Source organism: Oryctolagus cuniculus, chromosome 7 (assembly GCF_051225735.1).
Source record: "Oryctolagus cuniculus isolate XC-2025 breed Fujian yellow rabbit chromosome 7, ASM5122573v1, whole genome shotgun sequence".
In the NCBI taxonomy this organism is placed as follows: domain Eukaryota; kingdom Metazoa; phylum Chordata; class Mammalia; order Lagomorpha; family Leporidae; genus Oryctolagus; species Oryctolagus cuniculus.
This window is the reverse complement of record NC_142873.1, coordinates 77,200,987-77,221,008: the sequence shown is the minus strand read 5'-3', so window position 1 is coordinate 77,221,008 and position 20,022 is coordinate 77,200,987. Positions and strand designations below refer to the sequence as shown.

The 20,022-nt window shown below is 52.3% G+C and overlaps 1 protein-coding gene and 1 long non-coding RNA gene across 12 annotated transcripts in view; one reads left to right on the top strand and one right to left on the bottom strand.

Moving 5' to 3' along the window:
- ABCA4 (ATP binding cassette subfamily A member 4) overlaps positions 1–13,591 on the bottom strand; it is a 137,859-nt gene extending 124,268 nt beyond the window's left edge. For both annotated transcript variants that reach the window (XR_016210884.1, XM_051857469.3), the window contains exons 1-4: positions 13,457–13,591; positions 4,032–4,125; positions 3,191–3,332; positions 138–277 (exon numbers count right to left, since the gene is read on the bottom strand). Coding sequence is in view for 1 of the 2 variants with exons in the window: in XM_051857469.3 (XP_051713429.3) it covers positions 138–277; positions 3,191–3,332; positions 4,032–4,125; positions 13,457–13,522 (442 nt within the window). In the remaining variant the exon portion in view is untranslated. The remainder of the gene's footprint in view (positions 1–137; positions 278–3,190; positions 3,333–4,031; positions 4,126–13,456) is intronic.
- On the top strand, positions 6,270–19,625 carry LOC127493582 (uncharacterized). 10 transcript variants are annotated; one of them, XR_016210890.1, is made up of 5 exons: positions 7,039–7,156; positions 7,909–7,971; positions 9,834–9,906; positions 10,141–10,275; positions 13,475–14,089. It is a non-coding gene; the product is annotated as an uncharacterized LOC127493582 (long non-coding RNA). The 10 variants fall into 10 exon arrangements; XR_016210889.1 differs by lacking the exon at positions 7,039–7,156 and adding an exon at positions 7,314–7,622; XR_016210892.1 differs by lacking the exons at positions 7,039–7,156; positions 7,909–7,971 and adding an exon at positions 6,270–6,337.
- Positions 19,626–20,022: the final 397 nt, after the last annotated feature.

The window sequence follows — 20,022 nt, the reverse complement described above, 5'->3', positions numbered from 1 at the left end:
ACTCTGGAGACCGGCGGGGAGGAAGCCGCGTTCCTCCCTGCCTGCTCTGGCATCTTTACCACCAACATCTTCAGTCTCTCGATGGCTCAGACAAGCGAGAGGCCAGGGATGCCCGGGAACAGCGAGGCCCGGCTCACCTGCAGTTCTCTCCGGGTGAGTCCTCAGAGTTTCCAGGAGTTGGAAAAAGGTGCGGAGCTCTGTCCAAACACGGCCAAGTTGCTGGCTCTCCGGTGCGTCCCTGAGGAGGTCTTGAAAATCTCGATACACCCTTGCCAAGCTGAAAGAGGGACAAAGCCTCATCTATAATGAAACAGCTGTCATTTTCATATTAATGATAGCACCTCATGGCATGTTTTAAGATACTGTCTACTGGGGCTGGCGCTATGGCTCAGTGGGTTAACGCCCTAGCCTGAAGCGCCGGCATCCCACATGGGCACCCGTTCTAGTCCCGGCTGCTCCTCTACCGATCCAGCTCTCTGCTATGGCCTGGGAAAGCAGTAAAAGATGTACCAAGCCCTTGGGCCCCTGCATCCATGTGGGAGACCTATAGGAAGCTCCTGGCTCCTGGCTTCAGATTGGCACAGCTCCGGCTGTTGCGGCCATCTGGGGAGTGAACCAGTGGATGGAAGATCTTTCTCTCTGTCTCTACCTCTCTCTGTAACTGTGTCTTTCAAATAAATAAAATAAATCTTTAAAAAAAAAAAAAAAGACACAATGGCCGGCGCCGCGGCTCACTAGGCTAATCCTCCGCCTTGCGGCGCCGGCACACCAGGTTCTAGTCCCGGTCGGGGCACCAGATTCTGTCCCGGTTGCCCCTCTTCCAGGCCAGCTCTCTGCTGTGGCCCGGGAAGGCAGTGGAGGATGGCCCAAGTACTTGGGCCCTGTACCCCATGGGAGACCAGGAAAAGCACCTGGCTCCTGCCATCGGATCAGTGCGGTGCGCCAGCTGCAGCATGCCAGCCGTGGCGGCCATTGAAGGGTGAGCCAACGGCAAAAGGAAGACCTTTCTCTCTGTCTCTCTCTCTCACTATCCACTCTATCAAAAAAAAAAAAAAAAAAAAAAAAAAAAAAAAGACACTGTCTACTTGACCTAGCTTCTGCATTATGCATCCTCATTCTACTGCCAAGGGAAAAGGAGAAAGAAGTATTTTCCCCTTCCTTACATACAGGAGACCAGACAAGGGTGGTGAATGATTTGCTCAGTCTTCCAGTGTGGGTGGTGCTGGGTCACATCTCAGCCCCATGCTCTTGTCCAGAAAAGCCTTAAACAGGCTGATTTCGGTGGATAGCATTGGAGGTTCTTCCCTGTCTGGCTGAGATCTGCTGCATTTGTCAGAATAGGCCCTGACAGCCGTGCTTCCTCCCCAAGCTCCTCCTTGTGTGCACACCACGTCCATGCGCGCACACAGGCATTCCTGCCAGAGCTGATTGGTTAGGGAGCAAAGAGCAACGCCATCCAGATTTGTTCCCGGGAATTTGAAATATGCAGGAATGCTCCTCTAATTGCTCAGGATGAATTGCTGTACACTGGGCAGCAGCCTGGGTGTTGAGGAGCAAGGGTGAGGCCAATGGTGAGAGAGGTGGAGGCCAGGCCTTGCAGACAGGAGAGAGCTGAGGGAGCTGGCCCTCCTGCGGCCTGCCTTGCTGCCCTTGGCATTATGAGAAAGTCCAGTATCCAAGTTGTGTGCTTCCTTCTGAGCCTTGCAATCACAACCTTAAATAGACAATATTTCATCGCTGATGTGGTGTGAAACCCAGCTCTCCTCATTCAAATGCCTGGCTGGAGTCTGGAGCCCCTTCTCCAATTCCCTCTCTTTGATCTCCCCCAACAACATCTATAAATTCCACCAGGGCCTCCCCTGAGCTGTCTCTAAGGTGGCCCCGACTCCTCCTTGCAACCCCATAGGTTCTGTCTGGATGGGTAAGCATTTCTTTTCAGGAACCCAAAAGTTTAGAATAAACTAGAGCTGCATGAAAGCATTTGGAGCAACGTGGGCCCATCCAAAGCGTCACCTCCCGACTTTGCCCCATTTTCCTATCACGGAGGAAGGTTTATCCTAGGAGATTTCTGAGCAACAGGTACACACTGCAGGCTTGAAGACCATGCCATTGCTGTTGCAAGCACTCAGCTCTGCCACTCTGGGGCAAAAGCAGCCTTAGCCTGGGAGCAGGAGGCTGCCTACCAAGTGCTCTTCAAAATCTAAATGCAGTGCTGTCCTGGAGGTTTATACAGAGCTCCTCTAGAAACAACAACCAAGCAAATATCTCAGCTTCCACCTGGCCCTGTGTTTGTCCAAATCAGGTAAAGCCTGTTCCCTGGCAAGGCCTTGGGGGTGACCTGCAGGTGGGGGCTGTCAAAGATGAACAGTGGGTGAAGGACAGCCCTGTCCCTGTCCTGGGCCTCTGTCCAGTGCTGGGAGAGGGAATCCCCAGGATAGACTTCTTCCTGGGGGATTTGACTTGAAGTGTGACCCCAGGCCGGAGAGAGGCTATTAATCCGGGGCCCACAAGGTTGCTGAAATCAGCACGATGCAATGCTGTGTGGGTGTCCGTTTCTCTCAGGAGAGGACCCTAATTCCCAACAGTTTCCTGGGGTGGTCTTCAGCCCCTCAGTTAGGAGCCCCCACTCTCCAGCCACAGGCCCACACTTGCCGCTCGAGAGCACTGATGGCCATTCCAGCAGAGGAGCTGGGTTGGTCTTTGTCTCCCACGAGGTGCGCTTCCCCTGTGGGCCTGATTTCATTCACCCTCACGGCGCTCCCTGCCTGCTGTCCTCTTAGTCCTAGATGGCCACGAAGGCCTTTAAAGGAACAGAGACCTGTTGGGTTCACAGGGGTAAGGGTGTCTTCCTCAAACAGTGACTCCACCCAAGTAACAGATGATCTAGAAGCGGGGGTGGGGGGACACATGTCAGCAGGGTCTGCCATCAGGTCACATCTTGGGGGTAGAATAGAGAAATTATGTCCGTGTGGCCACTTTCAAGCGTTTTCCTCAAGGGCCCTGCCTGTTGATAGAATCTTCCTGGGAGGAAACCTGCTTCGCTCCTAAGAGCTCAGAGGCTCAGCAGGCCTCAAAACCACTCTTGGAGTGCTCCGTGTTCTGAAAGTGTGTGCACCTGCGGACACTCAGGCGCAGGATGAGGACAAAGGGGCAGGCAGCTCTCCCGCATGGTGGGCACCTCAACACTTACATGGAGTTGTTGTAGTTGGACACGGTTCCAGGAGATTCTCCCGGGGTGGGGCTCTGAAAACAAGGATTGTTCACATTGCAGAAAATCCCCTGGAGCCACGGCAACAGTCCTGCCGAGGGCATCGCTTTATTGGGAAAATGGCCTTTAAAACAGGAAGTGAAGACAGGCAGGAGTTAGTCATGAGAGCAAGCAGCACATTGGGGGTGGGGGGGCGGGGCAAGGTAAAAAGGCAAGAGTTTGATGGACAGGTGGCTGATCGAGAACTTGGGGCTGGAAACTCATGAGCAGAGGGCAAAGGCCACGAACAAGGGGAGGGCAGCTTTGCATTGCCCTGGAGGCCTCCATCAGTTCTCCCAGGGGCAGAGACCCAGAAACCAGAGGGCCCTAGTAGCAGAGAGGCTCTCACAAGGTTCATCCCCTGCCCCAGGGCCCCTAGGGGTCCAAGGAAGAATATTTTATGAAGTGTGATCATTCTGTATGGCTCCTGCTCACTGCTCTCCAGCACTGCGTAGGACACAGCCCTTAAGTCAGCCTCTGAAATATTTTAAAGAACTCATCCATTGTCTATTCTCTTTCAAATGGGTGAGGGGTTAGGAACAGGAAAAAACCAACCCAAACAAACAAAAATAATTGTACAATCCTCCAGTAAGCACATGAGAGTGTTTGCTGAGACTTAAAACTTGCGCAATGCTGATGCCTCTCTGTTGTGCACGCTGCAGGCATGAGATGGTGATAAGCAGATGTAATCCTCACCCCCTGCCCCACCCCGCCCCGAGCTTTCTGAACAGAAGGACAGGGCTAGTGTGGCCTCCTGCTCGCCCAGGCTGCCCGCTGTGCTTACATTCGTGTTGGCTGTAGAGAGGGTTGGCGTTCCTTAACCAGATCAAGACCAGAAATAAGGATAAAGGCCACACAAGTTCCACCACAAAGCGAATCTGGAAGAAAAAAAAATATCAAGAGAGAAAGCCCAATGGTGTTAAGAGCTTACTGGCAACATGGCCAGGGCAGACACACTTCATCCCGGCCCTGTGCACGGTGAGACTTGGATTGTAGTGTATTGACCTAAAACACTACCTTCTCCTCTGCCTCCTTGGCCTCTCCCCTACTGGATGGCACCAACCAGATTCCGTGTCCATCGGGGTTCTCCTCAGCCTCTGCTTGGGCAAGAGTCTTAGCACAGACTTCCATACAGAATGATCCAGAACTCGGGCTTCAGTGCTTTCCAGATGTCACCGTGCACACGGATGTCTAACCCAGTAGGGCCCCACCACATCTTGCATTTCTTTTTTTAAATGAATTTATTTGAAAGGAACAGACTGTTAAATATAAGAGTGGGAATAAGAGAGGGAGGAGATGTACAATTTAGGACATGCTCAATCGAACTTGCCCCAAATGGTGAAGTTAGAAATTGCCAGGGGATTCCAATATAATCCCATCAAGGTGGCATGTACCAATGCCATCTCACTAGTCCAAGTGATTAATTTCAGTTCAGAATTGATCACACTGATAGGTCTAAGAGTCAAAGGGATCACACAAACAAGACTAGTGTCTGCTAATACTAACTGATAGAATAAAAAAGGGAGAGAACAATCCAACATGGGAAGTGGGATACACAGCAGACTCATAGAATGGCAGATGTCCTAAACAGCACTCTGGCCTCAGAATCAGCCCTTTAGGCATTCGGATCTGGCTGAAGAGCCCATGAGAGTATTTTAGGCATGGAAAGCCAAGACACTCTGGCAAGAAAAAAAAAAAAGACCAAAATGAAAGATCTCTGAGAGTGAGATTCCAGTGGAAAGAACGGGCCATCAAAGAAGGAGGTACTTTTCTCTGAAGGGAGGAGAGAACTTCCACTTTGACTATGACCTTGTCTAAATAACATCGAAGTCAGCAAACTCAAGAGGCTTCCATAGCCTTGGAAACTCATGACTAGAGCCTAGGGAGAATTCTGATGCCACAAACAAGAGTGTCAATTTGTTAAGTCAACAACAGGAGTCACTATGTACTTACTCCTCATGTGGGATCTCTGTCCTTAATGTGTTGTCCAATGTGAATTAATGCTATAACTAGTACTCAAACAGTATTTTACACTTTATGTTCTGTGTGGGTGCAAACTGATGAAATCTTTACTTAATACATACTAAATTGATCTTCTGTATACAAAGATAATTGAAAATGAATCTTGATGTGAATGGAATGGGAGATGGAGCGGGAGATGGGAGGGGTGCGGGTGGGAGGAAAGTTATGGGGGGAAAAGCCATTGTAATCCATAAACTGTACTTCGGAAATTTATATTTACTAAATAAAAGTTTTAAAAAAAGGAACAGAGACAGGAGAGACACAGAGAAAAACAGAGAGGGAAAAAGAGAGAGAGAGAGAGAGAGAGAGAGAGAGATCTCCTATCCTCTGGTTCACTCCCCAGATGCCCACTAAAGCATGAGCTTGGCTGGACAAAGCCAGGAGCTAGGAGCTCAGTCTGGGTCTCCCCATGTGGGTGGCAGGAACCCAAGCGCTCCAGCCATTCCCTGCTGTTCCCCAAGGAGTGCATTACTGGGAAGCTAGAATTAGAAAGAGAGCAGGGACTCAAACCCAGGAGCTCCAATGTGGGATGCAGACATTGCAAGCCGTGTCTTAACAGCTGTCCCAAATGCCTGCCCCGCTCTTGTATTTCTAACAAGTTCCTAGTTAGAGCTGATGATGCAGGTGGTAAAGATCTTGTTGCAGCCTCTTTAGTCCGCAGATGAGGAAAGCGACCCAGAGAAGGCAGGAGCACCAGTGTCACACAGGCAGGGAGAGCATCAGAAACAGGCCAGCCTACTGCCTGCGGCACCAGTTCTCTTTCTGCCCCTTTGCATGACCTCCTTCCAGTGCACGGCGGACCTTGCACATGTGGTGTTTGAGTGGATGAATGAGCGAATGACTGTGGAATACTGTGACCCTTAGCCAAGTCACCAGAAATCAGGGTTTAGCAACCCCCTTCCTGCAACAATGTCAGTTGCCTAAAGAAACAAAGCTGGGCAGAGTTCCATGGTTTTTACCCCGGAAGAGGCTGCTGCTCCCGACGCACGGCTGAAAGTTGGGATTCGGGCTTGGGTTCAGTTCAGAACTGAAGCACTGTAGCCTGCGCTTAGCAGCACTGCGCGTGAGGTAGGGCTGGCGGTATGGATTATGGAGCGGGGAGGATAGGAGGGAAGGGGAGAGGGGATTGTGAAAACGGGAGCATAACGGCTTCTCTAGCCAGCCTCTACTCCAGACACCTCAGGAAGGAAACTCCCAAGATCTAAAGAGAACTTCAGCAGCTGGCTAGGAATGGAACCTGTATATAGACATCAGCTGTTGCATACTCCGTCCTTTAATGCTTTGTTGTTTTCCTTTTAAAGACACATAAATAAGCTCCCAGTGAAATGGCGGGCATCCTAGCAAGTGCTCAGTCCGCGTTTGCTCCTTTCCTGGTAGTAAGGCAAATCGTGCTTTGTAGAAGGGGTCTGTTGGCAACCACATGGTAACAAATCAGAGATAAATTGGCGGGTGGCAGTGTGACTATACATAGAAGAAAAAGCAAATGATATTTGTGGGTAGGTGGTGATTATGCAATTGTAACTTTTTACCAAATATTTGGCTCAAAGTGTGTCTCGGGAAGACCTGTCGGAGGAAGTACTCGCACAAATACGGGAAGGGAAAAGGAGAGATTTTTCCTCATGGCGTTCAATCTTCAGGGCTACCCCCTACACCTTCTCCCACGAGACGGGAAAACATCAGGGTTGGGCAATTTCCCCCAGCGTGAGGGGGATGGCCTGAGCATGCTCAGCCTTGGAATGTTGGCGATTACCCCCCGGCACGCTGGCCTCCTGCCCAGGCAGCCCCCGCTCACTGCCTCCCGGCATCCCCCGGGCCACACAGCGGCCGTACCTCCATCAGCCTGTACCTCCCCTGTCTTATCGCTCATCTCGTCATACTTCAGGTCAAGTAAGCAGAGCTCTGTGGGCTGGAAGCTTCCTGAGGGCGGGCACCAGGGCTGCCCTGTCCCTGCTGGGAGTCCAGCTCCCTCCACGAGGCAGGACTCGAAACCAGTGCCCACTAACTAACATGCCATGAGACAGCCTGATAAGACTGGCCTAGGAGGGGAATGCTGGAGGCAGCGCTGTTGGCGCTCAGGTGGCCAACAGTCTGCACAGGTGTGCACGCCCGCTCCTTGCCTCCCTTCCGCACTGCAGTGGGGTGGGTGAGCTTGGGGAGCAAGCTGGGCAAGATAGTGAGTGACAGTGTGAGTGGAGAAACCGGAGATTGCTCCTGCTGCCTCGCCAAAGCAGTGAGACAACCAGTCTGGATTCTACTTGTGGACGCCTCCTTAAGACAGCTGCCCGCACTGCTGGCTTTCCACCAAGCGCATCAGGCTGCCCCTGAGCAGAGATATCTATCTGGGAGTGGTCTGGTATGCAAACACTGATGCTGATTTGGGAGTGGGAAGATCTGGGTTAACAACCACTTTTGGGCTTGCATAACCTCTGAGTCTCAGTTTTCTCATCTATGAAATGGGCCCGATATTGCGTCCCACAGGGTACACGGAAGGATAAGAGCCGGTCACACGGGTGCCAAGCCCTGGGTTCCTGTCTAGCTGGCTCTGTCTTAGCTATGTGGCCTTTAGGTAACCTGCTGAAACTCTTTAGGCCTCAGGGTCTTGTCTGTAAAATGAGAGTGATACCAGCACCCTCCTCCAGGAGCAGTTGGGAGGCTGACGCGAGTTAACCGCGCCAGACACAGGAAGCAGAATCCGGCAGCGGGTAACTCTCAGTAAACACAAGCATGCGTTCCTTGCCTCCCGGGGATGTCACAGGGGTCACTGGGGCACTGCAGGTGACAGCATGTCGCAAAGACAGAAAAGAAATGGAGCAGGCCTGCCCCACACCACATTCCTTTCTCCTCCCTTTCTGGATTCGGAATGTGTAGTTGGTGGTTCGGGATCGTGTTGTTCCCTGAGAGACGAACCACATGTGTCCCCTGCTCACTCATCAAGGGGGCTTGCCTGCCTGGCCCCTGGATAAAAATTCTAAACCCAGGCGCATGCATCTCTTGGAAACTCCACCCACTCTCGCATTCCTTCCTGGAGTGTGATGCGTCTGGGCCCCGGCCGTGCCTGGCGCTGTGACCGTGTCCTCGGTCGGTGGGGGCGGCACCTGCCCCGTCCTCGCTCCTGCCCCGTGTTCCGCTCCACGTCGCCCAGTCAGCGCTGCTCTGCTGTCATCCCTGACCCCTCCAGCGGGCACCGCGCAGGGATGTCAGGCCAGGCCCTCGGAAGGACACGAGCATTTTGAAACACGTTTCTCAGGCCATTCTGATGGGCAGGCCATGGTGGTGACCTCTGTGGACGTCTCTCGAAAGGTCTGTGTCATGGTGCTAACTGTCCATGAGGCTCCACAGGGCCTGCGTCTCCCACCTCCCTGCGGCACGTGGACCCCCCAGCCTCTTGTCCCGACCCCAGAGCCATGCTCAGCACCCCCAGCCCAGAGCTGCATCCTTGTCCTTGACGCTCCACTGGGCAAGGGCTTCCCCTGGGGAGAAATTCCACAGCATAATTAAAAGCATGTTTTCCGAGCAGCTCCGTCTCCCCTACCCCTCCCCTTTAAACATGTCTGTAACTTTAATTAAGCCCAGTTGAGGCTCAGAAGGGGCCTAACTGGTATTTCCTTGTTCTCTCTCTCTCTGCCCCTCCCCCTTCTCTATCCCTTTCTATCACCACGGGGCCAGAGTTGTGCTTGTTGTAAAGCTTAGCCAGTTAGATTTTCTTCCTTCTGTTTTCAACTTAAAGGGGGGTTAGCCAAGGCTTGAAGTGAGCTGCTTGAGTCTCCCCTGGGCATGGAGGGCCCAGACAGGACCCTTAGCCTGGAGGAACATGACAGAACCTGGGTGCACTTGGGGCCAATTGCCCAGGCCCTGCACCTGCCACGGTCTGATGCCAGGCACAGGATGAAAGGTGCCCAAGTCTGGGGCCCAGGAAGTGATGAGGCCCCTCCTTCCTGGGAGCCTTCCCCGGATTTCCCATCCTGACCCTGAAGCTGAGATTCGGGGATGAGCCTGCGCACCCTCGGGGACGGGAGTCACACCTGGTGGTCCTTACAGCCCCTCCCTGATGCAGCGCCGGCTCCACAGCCCATGCAGGGGCGAGCTCTCAGCACCAGCAAAGTGCCTGGCCCTGGCGTCTCCTCTGTGCTCATCCTCACCTCCTCCCCAGGCTGCTCAGCCCCACTGTAGCACACCTGATTCTGCTCAGTAATTAGACGTGGGGGCTCTGAGTTCCTGGAGAGCAGGGGCTATCTCTAACTCACTGTGGTGTGGGGGCAAACCTAGAGCCCTGCTTGCCAGGTGCATATCAGTTTGCATTTCTTGGCCTGGTGCAATTACTGAAAATGCCCCCATTCCCTTGCAAAACTGCCCTGGTTTGCATGAGAAATTATACAGTCACTCCAGCTAGGTGCCACTCATGCCCAGCCTGTCGGACAGGCAGTGGGCTGCAGTGGCCGGCTCTGCCTGTCCCGGAGTCAGGCATGGCTGGATCCCAGGCGCGACCCCACCAGTCACAAGCCTTCCTCGGAGGCCTCAGCGACCTCATGAGTGCCATGAGGAGGCAGAGGACTCTGTCTTGCAGAACTGTCACGAGGACGAGGACGTGGCAATACTGATAAAAGTCAACGAGGAAGAAAGCGAGGAAGAGATCTAAGGTTTGCACGTTCTGCCCTTAGGGACTGGGAAGGGAGGGATGGGGGAATTTGGCCTCCGTTTTCACTCTCCCTCTGCTCACACCAAACACCTGAAACCATGGAAGTCTGGGGAATTAAAAACCTAGGGGGCTGAGGGCTGGCTTTGTGGCAAAGCCGGTTAAGCTGCCGCTTGCGAAATCTACATCCCGTGTCAGAGCACCGGTTCTAGTCCTGGCTGCTTTGCTTCTGATCCAGCTTCCTGCTAGTGCGCCTGGGAAGACAGCAGAGGATGGCCCAAGTACTTGAGTTCCTGCACCACGGTGGAAACCTAGATGGAGTTCCTGGCTCCTAGCCTCAGCCTGGCCCAGACCTGACTGTTGTGGACATTTGGTGAGTGAACTGGCAGATGGAAGATCTCTCTTTCTCACTCTCTCTGCCTTTTAAATAAGTAAGTAAATAGATCTTTTTTTAAAAAAAATGCCTAGGGGCTGCATTATGGGCCAGGTGTTTGTACTTTTTGTAGGGTCACCACATTCTAGAGGCAGAAGTTTCTAGAAGAACCAAAAGCTTGGGAAGGAGGCACAGACCCCTCTGAGAGCTTCCAGGGGGCATGGGGGAGGCCTCCAGCTGACCCAGACATCCCAGAGATGCCCAGATGAGAGCCGAGAGCTCAGTGCCTGGGCCTTGGGAAGCACCAGAGGGTACCAGCCCTGGACATGCCCCCGGTCCTGGGTTCTCAGATTGCAGGGCTCCATCCTCCAGGGGAGCCCCCTGGGCAGGGGGATGCCCACCAACACCAGGGTCAGGGAGTGGACTCTACAAGGAGTGACTGTCTTAAGAAACAGTTGTTCTCTGGGGCAGCAGCTCGCTTGTCACAGGGGTGGAATCATGACAGGCCCACAGCTGTGTCTGCAGGCACAGAAGCGGTCGGTGGAGAACCCTGGCCATCCACAGACCTGAGGCCCCAGGAGGGCAGGGCCCGCAAGTGTCTTAATAGCCGCTGTGTATGTACCCTGCACCTGGCCCAGTGTCCCGGGCGAGTACTGAGTATTTGGTGATGGAAGGAACAATGAAAAAAAAAAATGACCAACTCTAACAATGGGTTTTGTTTAAGTTTGTTAATATTTTCATTCGGGAAGGGAAGCTCCTGGAAGAGGGATGGAGTCTCAGGTTAGTGTTTGGTTCCTGGGAGCCCCGGATGACCCCAGCTTTGACAAAGGAAGACAGCCTGGGGACAATGCATATCCCACACACCAGTGGTCCCAACATGGCTTCCCCCCAGCCTTCCTGCGTGCCCTCCAGGCTCCTGGACTGTACTGCCCCTTTCCAAGCCATTGTCCCTCAGTTCCAAACCCACCAGCCAGCCAGGGCTCCCTCTTCATGGATGGGGCTATGGCTGAGACCAGGCCGAGACCCAGCAACGGCCTCATTGCTCCCCCTCCTCCCAGGTCCAGATTTCTACTCTGCAGCTGTCTCATCTGTGCTGCCATGGCCCGGCCATCCCACTGTCTGCCCTTGGTTCCCTGGGCCCCAGGGTGGGAGCTGTGTGCTGCGATTGTGACCTCCATGACACCCGAGTGTGTGTTTTACCCTCTGTCTCAGCCCATTATCTGTCGCTGTACCAGAACGCCACAGACTGGGCAGTTTATGAAGGAAGGAAGTCTATGTGGCCCATGATTCTGAAGCCTGGTGCAAGGGCCTTTGTGTCTCATCATCTCCTTGGGGACAAGCAGAGGGACCAGACAGGGTGCACAGGGGACCAAGCATGAGCCGTGGGCCTGCCTCATAACAACCTGCTTGTCGTGCTCACTCATTGGCTCCCCAGGACCTAAACACTTCCTGTCAAGTCCCTCCTCCTAGCCTGCCACACTGGGGCTCAGGAATTTGGGGGACATACCCAAACCAAAGCACCTCTCAGACACCAGCCTCATACTGAGCTGACACCTTCCCATGCTTGGCTCTCTGACCAGCTCCCAGCTGGAACACACACCCATCAGTCTTCAGATGTCCGGCCAGCTGGACCCACTTCATCCCTAACGCTTCTTCTCGCACTTGGGAAACCTGATATTGCCTACACAAACCCATTTTTGAACTGAAGTTTGCGACAAATGCTGTTTTTCTCCTTTCCTGTGACCTATCTCCTTCCCTTGCCTCCTCCTGGTTCCCTACCTAGCCCTGACCCTTATCCCTGGCCTGCTTCCTCCTTTCTGCTCCTTCAGTCACTTGGTGTTTGCACAACACTGCACGGCCATAGCCAAGTGCATTCCTCCTTTATGGTCACACAGTCACTCCTTGTACAGTCCAGTTGCCTTGAGCTGGGGTGTGTGGCGGCGGCAGGGGGTGGGGGAGGCCCTCTCTGATCTGCGCTCTCACCTGCCCTCCTCCTGGAATATTCGACCTTTGCTGCTTTACATGGCCCTGGGTCTCAAAACATCCTTCAGATTTTTCCAGCCAGCATGGAAGCCTGTGCAGGGTGGACTCTGTGACTCGGTATTTTAGACCCTTAAGTCCAGTGCAGACTCAACGCCTACCTTTTGAAAGAGCGCAGGACAGGTCTGTGATAGCTAAGAATTTTCTGTGTCTCATCAAATCTAAGCTGCCATCAAAAGCGAGGTGCATGCTTATTTTCTGCTCCCCAAAGAAAGAACACGGGAGCATGGTTCAACTGTGATTTGATCACGAGCTGCATTCCTATTTCAGACATGTTAAAATGTGACAAAAGCGTGCCTCATGGAAACGAGGCGTCCCGGAGCCGGGCAGCTATTCAAGAACGTTCTTTTGAGCCTCATTCAATGAACAGACATGACGCTGGGTCAGACTGCGGACCTAAAAGATTAAGACCCAGAATCTGTCCTCTGCTGGCTTCTGTGCCGGCTGGAAAGATCAGAAGTGCATTCAGAGACCAAGAGCAAGGCGGAGAAGCACTGGCCAGTATCCCAGGAGAAGTTCAGCAAGCGCACAGGGAATCAGAGGAGCCCCTGGGGCACGCGTCCATGGCACTGGTCTGCAAGCAGGCTGGGGGAAGGGGTGAGGCGTGTGGGGCAGTAGAGAGGGCACACTCCTATGTAGGACTTAGGGTTCTTCCCATCGCACTGTGTATACGCTCATGAGCGCGGGTCCTGAGCCTGCAGGACTGGAAACCAGGGGGAGGAAGCAGGGGTGGGTAGGCAGTGGACTCATCCGCAAACAGGCGGCAGGTTCCAGAGGAGTTTGATCCCTGTGAAGGGCACTCATCTGGGACGCTCGCTGAGCCACCATCAGGTAAACACGGCTGCAGGGTTAACTGGTCACAAATCCGCAGACGTGGGTGGGAACCCCCTTTTTTTTTTAATCTGCCAAGGGCATTTTGCATATTTATAACATTATTCATGGGCCATGCAAAATTTATCAACTTAAAAATTAGCCCGCTGCAGATGTATTGCATTTCGAGTCCCATCTGTGGTCGCCCCAGCTGGGCCGGACCACATGATCCCGAGGGCCTCCTGTGGCCTGCAGTGTGGACAGCCCCCACCCCAGCAACGCCCTCTGATCCCCCACGCCTCCCACTCCAACCTCAGGCGGGAGCTGTTACCTTTTGCCTCTTCCGCAGGGTCCAGTTCTTCCAGAGCAAGAGCTGTATCTGCCTGGCGAAGCCCATGGTGCCGACGACACAGAGACCGGGAGACGGCCCAGAGCCGAGGCGCCCGGACGGCAGTGGACATGAACGCTGCGCAGAGCGCCTCCGGCTCAGCTGCTGTGTCCTTGGCGATTAGCCGCTCGCTTTCTGTCCCCTTCAAAGCATAATCCCTTTTAATTACATGTAAGCCCTTCGTTGGGGAGAGGGGGCAGACGCTGTGCTGGCTTCTTTCTAGGGAGAGCCAGAAAGTCCTAAAGACGCCGGCGGCTGGGCCCACAGAACGGATGTGGTGTATTTGACGGCGTCCTCCAGCAGCGGGCGGGTTCCTGAAGAACCCTGGGCCGGCTCTGAGCTTTTCATTTGGAACAACATCTCCCTGCAGATGTTCGGACGGGGCCTTTGTCTCCCGCCGCAGCCTGTAGGGTTTGACCACCCCTTTAAGTCCAGTCCACTCATTTGCCACCTCTGAGGCGACCTCTCCTTTGCATTGCCCCATGGTGACTCTGGGTCAGCTATCTGGGGCATCTCTGAGGAAAATCATTTATCCATCTTGTGCCAAAACGAATAAACTAGTTATGGCTGCATGGAGCTATGTTGAAAAAGGCCCTAGATGGGGGCAGGGCTGTGGTGTAGTAGGCTAAGCCTCTGCCTGCAGCGCTGGGTATTCCCATATGGGCACTGGTTCAAGTCCTGGCTGCTCCTCTTCCCATCCAGCTCTTTGCTATGGCTTGGGAGAGCAGTGGAAGATGGTCCAAGTGCTTGGGCCCCTGCGCCCACCTTGGGGACCTGGGGGAAGCTCCGGCTGTTGTGGCCATTTAGGGAGTGAACCAGCAGATGGAAGACCTTTCTCTCTTCCTCTCTCTGTCTATAACTCTAGCTCTCAAATAAATAAGTAAATAAATACAATCTTTAAAAAATAAATAAATAAAAGGCCCTGGAGTGCTGCAGGCTCAGCAGGGTGGAATCCACGATCGATTATCAATGTCTGATACAGGCTGAACCGTGGGAAGAGCAGCAGCCGGGCAGCAGGGTGTGGCGGGTTAGACTCACCTGCAGGTCACGGGTCTGGGACCGTGAGGGGCACCCCCGGCAGAACACGCCCAGGTACTCACCTGGGAACTCTTTGTCTCTCCCTCCTCAAATCTCAGAAGTGTTTTCTTCCTCTTTCAAAGACTCTAGAGCCTCAAGACCTCAATGGGAGTGCAGGGAGAACCTTGTAACAGGCGTGGACTCTGACCGCATGGCCCGGCTGGAAACATGGGATGTGAACTTGGACAGCTTAGGAGGTCTGTGACGGAGGCTGTCTCTGGCAGGGTTTTTGAGAAGAAAGAGATGGCTTTTGCTTAGGATGTCAAAAAGGCCCCTTGTGAGTGGTAGCATTTAAGACAGGCTCTGCGGAATTATAACATCTTTTCCTACACTCATGATTTCCCAACTGCCTTAGCAGATCTTATCTCATTTTACCCTCACCTCAATTCTGTGAGGTAGATGTTTGCTCTCTCTTACGGAAGAGGAACCTGAAACCTCGTGGGATTAAGTGGTTTGCTCAAGGTTACACATGACAACACTGGGTTATTGAGCAACTAAGTGATTTAAACTCTGCGAAGAGAGGGAGATTGAAAACACTTCTCCTTCCCAGGAAAAACACACGGAGTGAAGCATGGCTGGAGGGGAGGAATTGGATGAAAGATGCTAGAGAAGGTTAGAAAGGGAGGTGGGGACCAGACTGGGAAACGGAGGAGGAACGGAGGGGGAGGAAGAGTGAGGAGAGGGAGGAGGATCGAGTCCACGGACGTTTTCTGAGTGGCTCACAAGTGCAGGACACCCCCAGACAGAAGCAAGCTCTATGCAGAATCATTATGAACTTGTTGCATGCTAAGGAGTGTGGGCTCTGTTATGCAGGAGGTGATGAGAGATTTTAATCCCCTGGTCACCAAGAGTAGTCACTGCACGGAAGCAGCAGGGTGGGCGTGGGCTGGGATGAAGCCTAGGGCATGAGCAGGCGCAGTGATGGCCACGTGGGATTAGAGTGATAGGAAGGGAGGAGATACAGCAGGGTCTTGTTGGAAGCAGGTGACGAAAAAGAAGTCAGAATGGTTGGGTCTTGGGGCTCGGAGCTCAGCAGGCTGCAGGGTGAGTGAGCTGGTGGCATTCATGACTTTGAGGAGAACGCTAGAGGAGGGCCCTTAGGAGCAGGAGGAAGCAGCCAAGAGTTTGCATGTGATGGGTTGAAGCTGTAGCACCCACCAGCACGTCTGAATGGAGACAGATATGTGGGTCTGGTTCTGAGATGGAGACATAGTTGGAAATGATCAATGTGTCAGGGCAGGATGAAGCGCTGGGAGTAAATTAAGCAGATTTCCCAGGAAGGATAAGCTTGGAGAGGACTCGAGGCTGCTGTAGGGAAGCCACTGCTGGTGCAGGTATATGTCCCCTTCCAAATTCTCGAAAGACAGAAAATGGGGGTAGCTGTGGATACCAGCCACGTCCATTGTGTTCTAGCATAGTTTCTGAATGGTCTACTTTTCACTGAGTTAGAAAGGAACAAGTTAAACTATGAGCACTGTTGTAACTCAATTGATGAGATTCTTTTGTGTTTGTTTTAGAGATTTATTTATTTGAAAGGCAGAGTTACAGAGAGGCAGAGGCAGGGTGGGGAGTCTTCCATCCGCTGGTTCATGCACCAGATGGCCACAACAGCCAGAGATAGGCTGATCTGAAGCCAGTAGCTTCCGCCAGGTCTCCAACGCAGGTGCAGGGGTCCAAGAACTTGGGCCATCCTCCACTGCTTTCCCAGGCCACAGCAGAGAGCTGGATCAGAAGTAGAGCAGCGGGGACTCAAACCAGCACCAATATGGGATGCTGGCACTGCAGGCTATGCCACATCACAGGCCCCAAGGCCCGGGTAATAGCTTAGGGGTTAGGATTTCAACCTATGACTTTGGAGGTGACACATGCGTTCAGACCACAGCACATGTGTCAGAGTCTCCTTCGTTTTTGAGGTCAGACAGCACATCACACTTTGTTTCCTCTTCCGTTGTGATCTCCGAGGTCGCAGCTACCTTGCAGCTACTGTGAATGACGCTGCTGTGAAAATGGGAGTTACGAATACTTGAGCGCCTGCTTCCGGCTCTTCTGGGCATGTGCCCAGGCGTGGGATTACTGGATCAAATGGCATTTCCATGTTTGATTTTTTGAGGAACTATTGTTTTCCAAAGCAGCTGCTTTGCTCACATTCCCACCAACAGGGCACAATTTCTCCACATCCTGTCCAACACCTGTTCTGTTCGTTTCTGTTCTGGTTTTTATGGCAGTCATTCTGATAAGTGTGAAATGGCATCTCCTATGGTTTTGATTTGCATTTTCCTATTGATTAGTAATGATAAGGACACTCATTCTTTTGAACTCTTACAGTATGATAGCTATAGTTAATACCATTCCTACCCCCATTAGGTAGCTGCAACTGCTAAAAAATTACATCAGAATAAATTTTGTGCTCTCAAATATATCTGAGAAAGTGGCCAGTAGGTCACGGATAACTGCACATTGTGTTCTTGAGATCACCACTGTTAATGCTAATTGATTATAGTAAATCTGAAATAGATGGAAATGTAGAGAAACAGTAGTTTTGAGCTGCGCTTGGGTTGAGAGTTGTGAAGTTAAGTCATGGGCCATATTAATCCACATTTATCTTCCGAAGTACAAAGCAGCCAAGGCACACGGTGAGGTTTTAAAGATCTTGTCATTTTCACTTCTGGGGGTTGAAAGGTAGCCTTAGAAAGGAAGAAGCAGGGGCCGGCGGGGTGGCGAAGCAGGTAATGCTGCCACCTGCAGTGCCGACATCCCATATGGGAGCCGGTTCTAGTCCCGGCTGCTCCTCTTCCGATCCAGCTCTCTGCTATGGCCTGGGAAAGCAGTAGAAGATGGCCCAAGTCCGTAGGCCTCTGCACCCACGTGGGAGACCTGGAGGAAGCTCCTGGCTCCTGGTTTCAGGTCGGTGCAGCTCCGGCCATTGTGGCCACGTGGGGAGTGAACCAGTGGAAGGAAGACTCTCTCTCTCTCTCTCTCTCTCTCTACCTCTCTACCTCTCTGCCTCTGCCTCTGCCTCTGCCTCTCTGTAACTCTGCCTTTCAAATAAATAAATAAGTCTTAAAAAAAAAAAGGAAGAAGTATTCTGATATTCATCCCAGCTCATTCTGCCAGCAACAATGCAATAGTGGAGAAAAGTAATTGAAAATCCTAAAAAAAAATCTTCTGTTTGGAAAAAGGCTCTGAAAATGTGTCAGTGAGGTGACTTTAAAATTACCATAATTTTGGAAGGAGAGAAATTTGATAATGAAGCAAACAACAGCAGACTGCCGACAGTGCTCCTGGGATGAGCTGCAGACTACAGCATGGCCTTCATGCGCACTGCTGAATGCAGGTTTCACTTTAAAAGGTTTTCTTTATTTATTTGAGAGGTAGAGTTACATACAAAGAGAAGGAGAAACAGAGACAAGTCTTTCATCCGCTGGTTCACTCCCCGAATGGCCACAGTGGCAAGAGCTGAGCTGATCCAAACCCAGGAGCCAGGAGCTTCTTCTGGGTCTCCCACGGGGTGCAGGGGCCCAAGCACTTGGACCATTTTCCACCGCTTTCCCAGGCCATAGCAGAGAGCTGGATTGGAAGTGGAGCAGCCCGGACACAAACTGGTGCCCACATGGGATGCCGGCCCTGCAGGCAGAGTCTTAGCCTGCTACGCCACAGCTCTGGCCCCATGAATGTGTGTTTCTTTGAAAACAGTGAACACTGGCAGAGTCGGTAGGTGTCATGAATCTGCATTGTGAACATAGAGGCAGTTTTCTGGTACATTGAAATGTAAGACAAAGGAAAAATAATTATTTTGAAATTTGTGTTCATGCTTTTCAGCCTTTTGGCTAAGATCAAGCGCAAAATTTGTGTTTATTTCTACTAAATTTAAACCAAACCATTTGGCCATGAAAACATGAAATTCCTTTGATCATCATCAACAACAAATATTTGCTTGGCTATTTAATGGGACAATAGCACAATAAATAAATGAGCCTGTGTTTATAAAAGTTACTCATAGGAGCTGGTGGGAGCTGCCCGCAGCTTGGCTGCCTGGCTCACAGAGATTTGATTGATCCCAGGAGTGGCCCCAAAGCCAAGCGACGGGGCGACAGCAGACTTGTCAATGCTATGGATCCTCTATCCCAGCCAGCACTGATTGGCTAATCGTCACAGAACTTTGACTGTGGGACCTGAGGGGCACGTGACTGTCGTCACAGCAGGACACCAGCTGTGAGAATTGGGGCCTCGAAGGATGCTGTGGTCTGGCTGGGTGGCATTTGTTTCCCAAAGGCTCATGTGTTGGAAGCTTGGCTCCCAGTGTAGTGATGTTAAGAGGCAGGGCCTAGTGGGAGGGGTGCTGCCCTCAGAAGGGATTCATGCTGGTCTCCTGAAGCGAGTTCTGGAGAGACCAGGTTGTTAGAACCAGTCCTTGGCCCTAAGTCCCTGTAGCTTGCTCACTGAGTGACCTCTTCCGCACCCCCCCCACCCCGCCCGACCCTGGCCCATCTCTCAAGCCATCTGGCAATGCATGCCACAGCCAACGGGCCCTCACCAGAGGCTGCACGGATGGGATGGCATGCCTCTTGGACTGTCAACCTCCAAAGCTGTGAGCTAAATAACTCTCCTTTGTTTATGAAATACTTATCTTCAGGCATTTTGCTATAGAAACAGAAAACTGATAAATACGCAGGCTTCCTAGGTTCGGTTTGTGCCCCATGCAAAGGTGCCCAGGTGAAGAGGGGAGTGGGGGCTGGGATCTCACTTGCTTTTGGTGACCAAGATTGGACCCTTTTTTCTTTTCACAAAAGTATCTTCTGTGGGCCGGTGTTGCGGTGTTCCAGATAAAGCTGCCACCTGTGGCGCCGGCATTCCATATGGGCAACAGTTCAGTTCCCGGCTGCTCCACTTCCGACCCAGTAAAGGATGGCCCAGAAGCAGCTCTGGCCCGTGGCTTCAGCCTGGCCCAGTCCTGGCCATTGTGGCCATCTGGGGAGTGAGCCAGCTGATGGAAGACCGACCTCTCTCTTTCTCTGTAACTCTGCCTTACAAATAAATAAATAAATCTTAAAAAGAAAAAGTGTCTCCTGCTCACCACACTGCAATCGTGAGGCTGCCTCCACTCACACGAGCACCTTGTCTAAGGCGCACACCAGTGCCACAGCAGCTAGTCCAGCGGAGGCCCTGAGGCCGTGTTCCCCCCACCCGGGAAATCTGATCTTCAGTAAAAGGGAATGCAGGGAATGCCCAGAGAAGCAAGGCCCAGCTGTTCTGGGCACAGCTGCTCCCTGCTCTGCAGGCAGTTTAGCGTTAAGGCCCTCCAGTTCTGCCCATAAAACCTCCTTTTGCCTAAATTAGTTTGGATTTGGCTTTTATCCCTTGTAAACAAAGGATTACTGACTAATGTGAATTATTTGAGTCAAGGAGAGGATATAACCAGGACTAACAGAGGA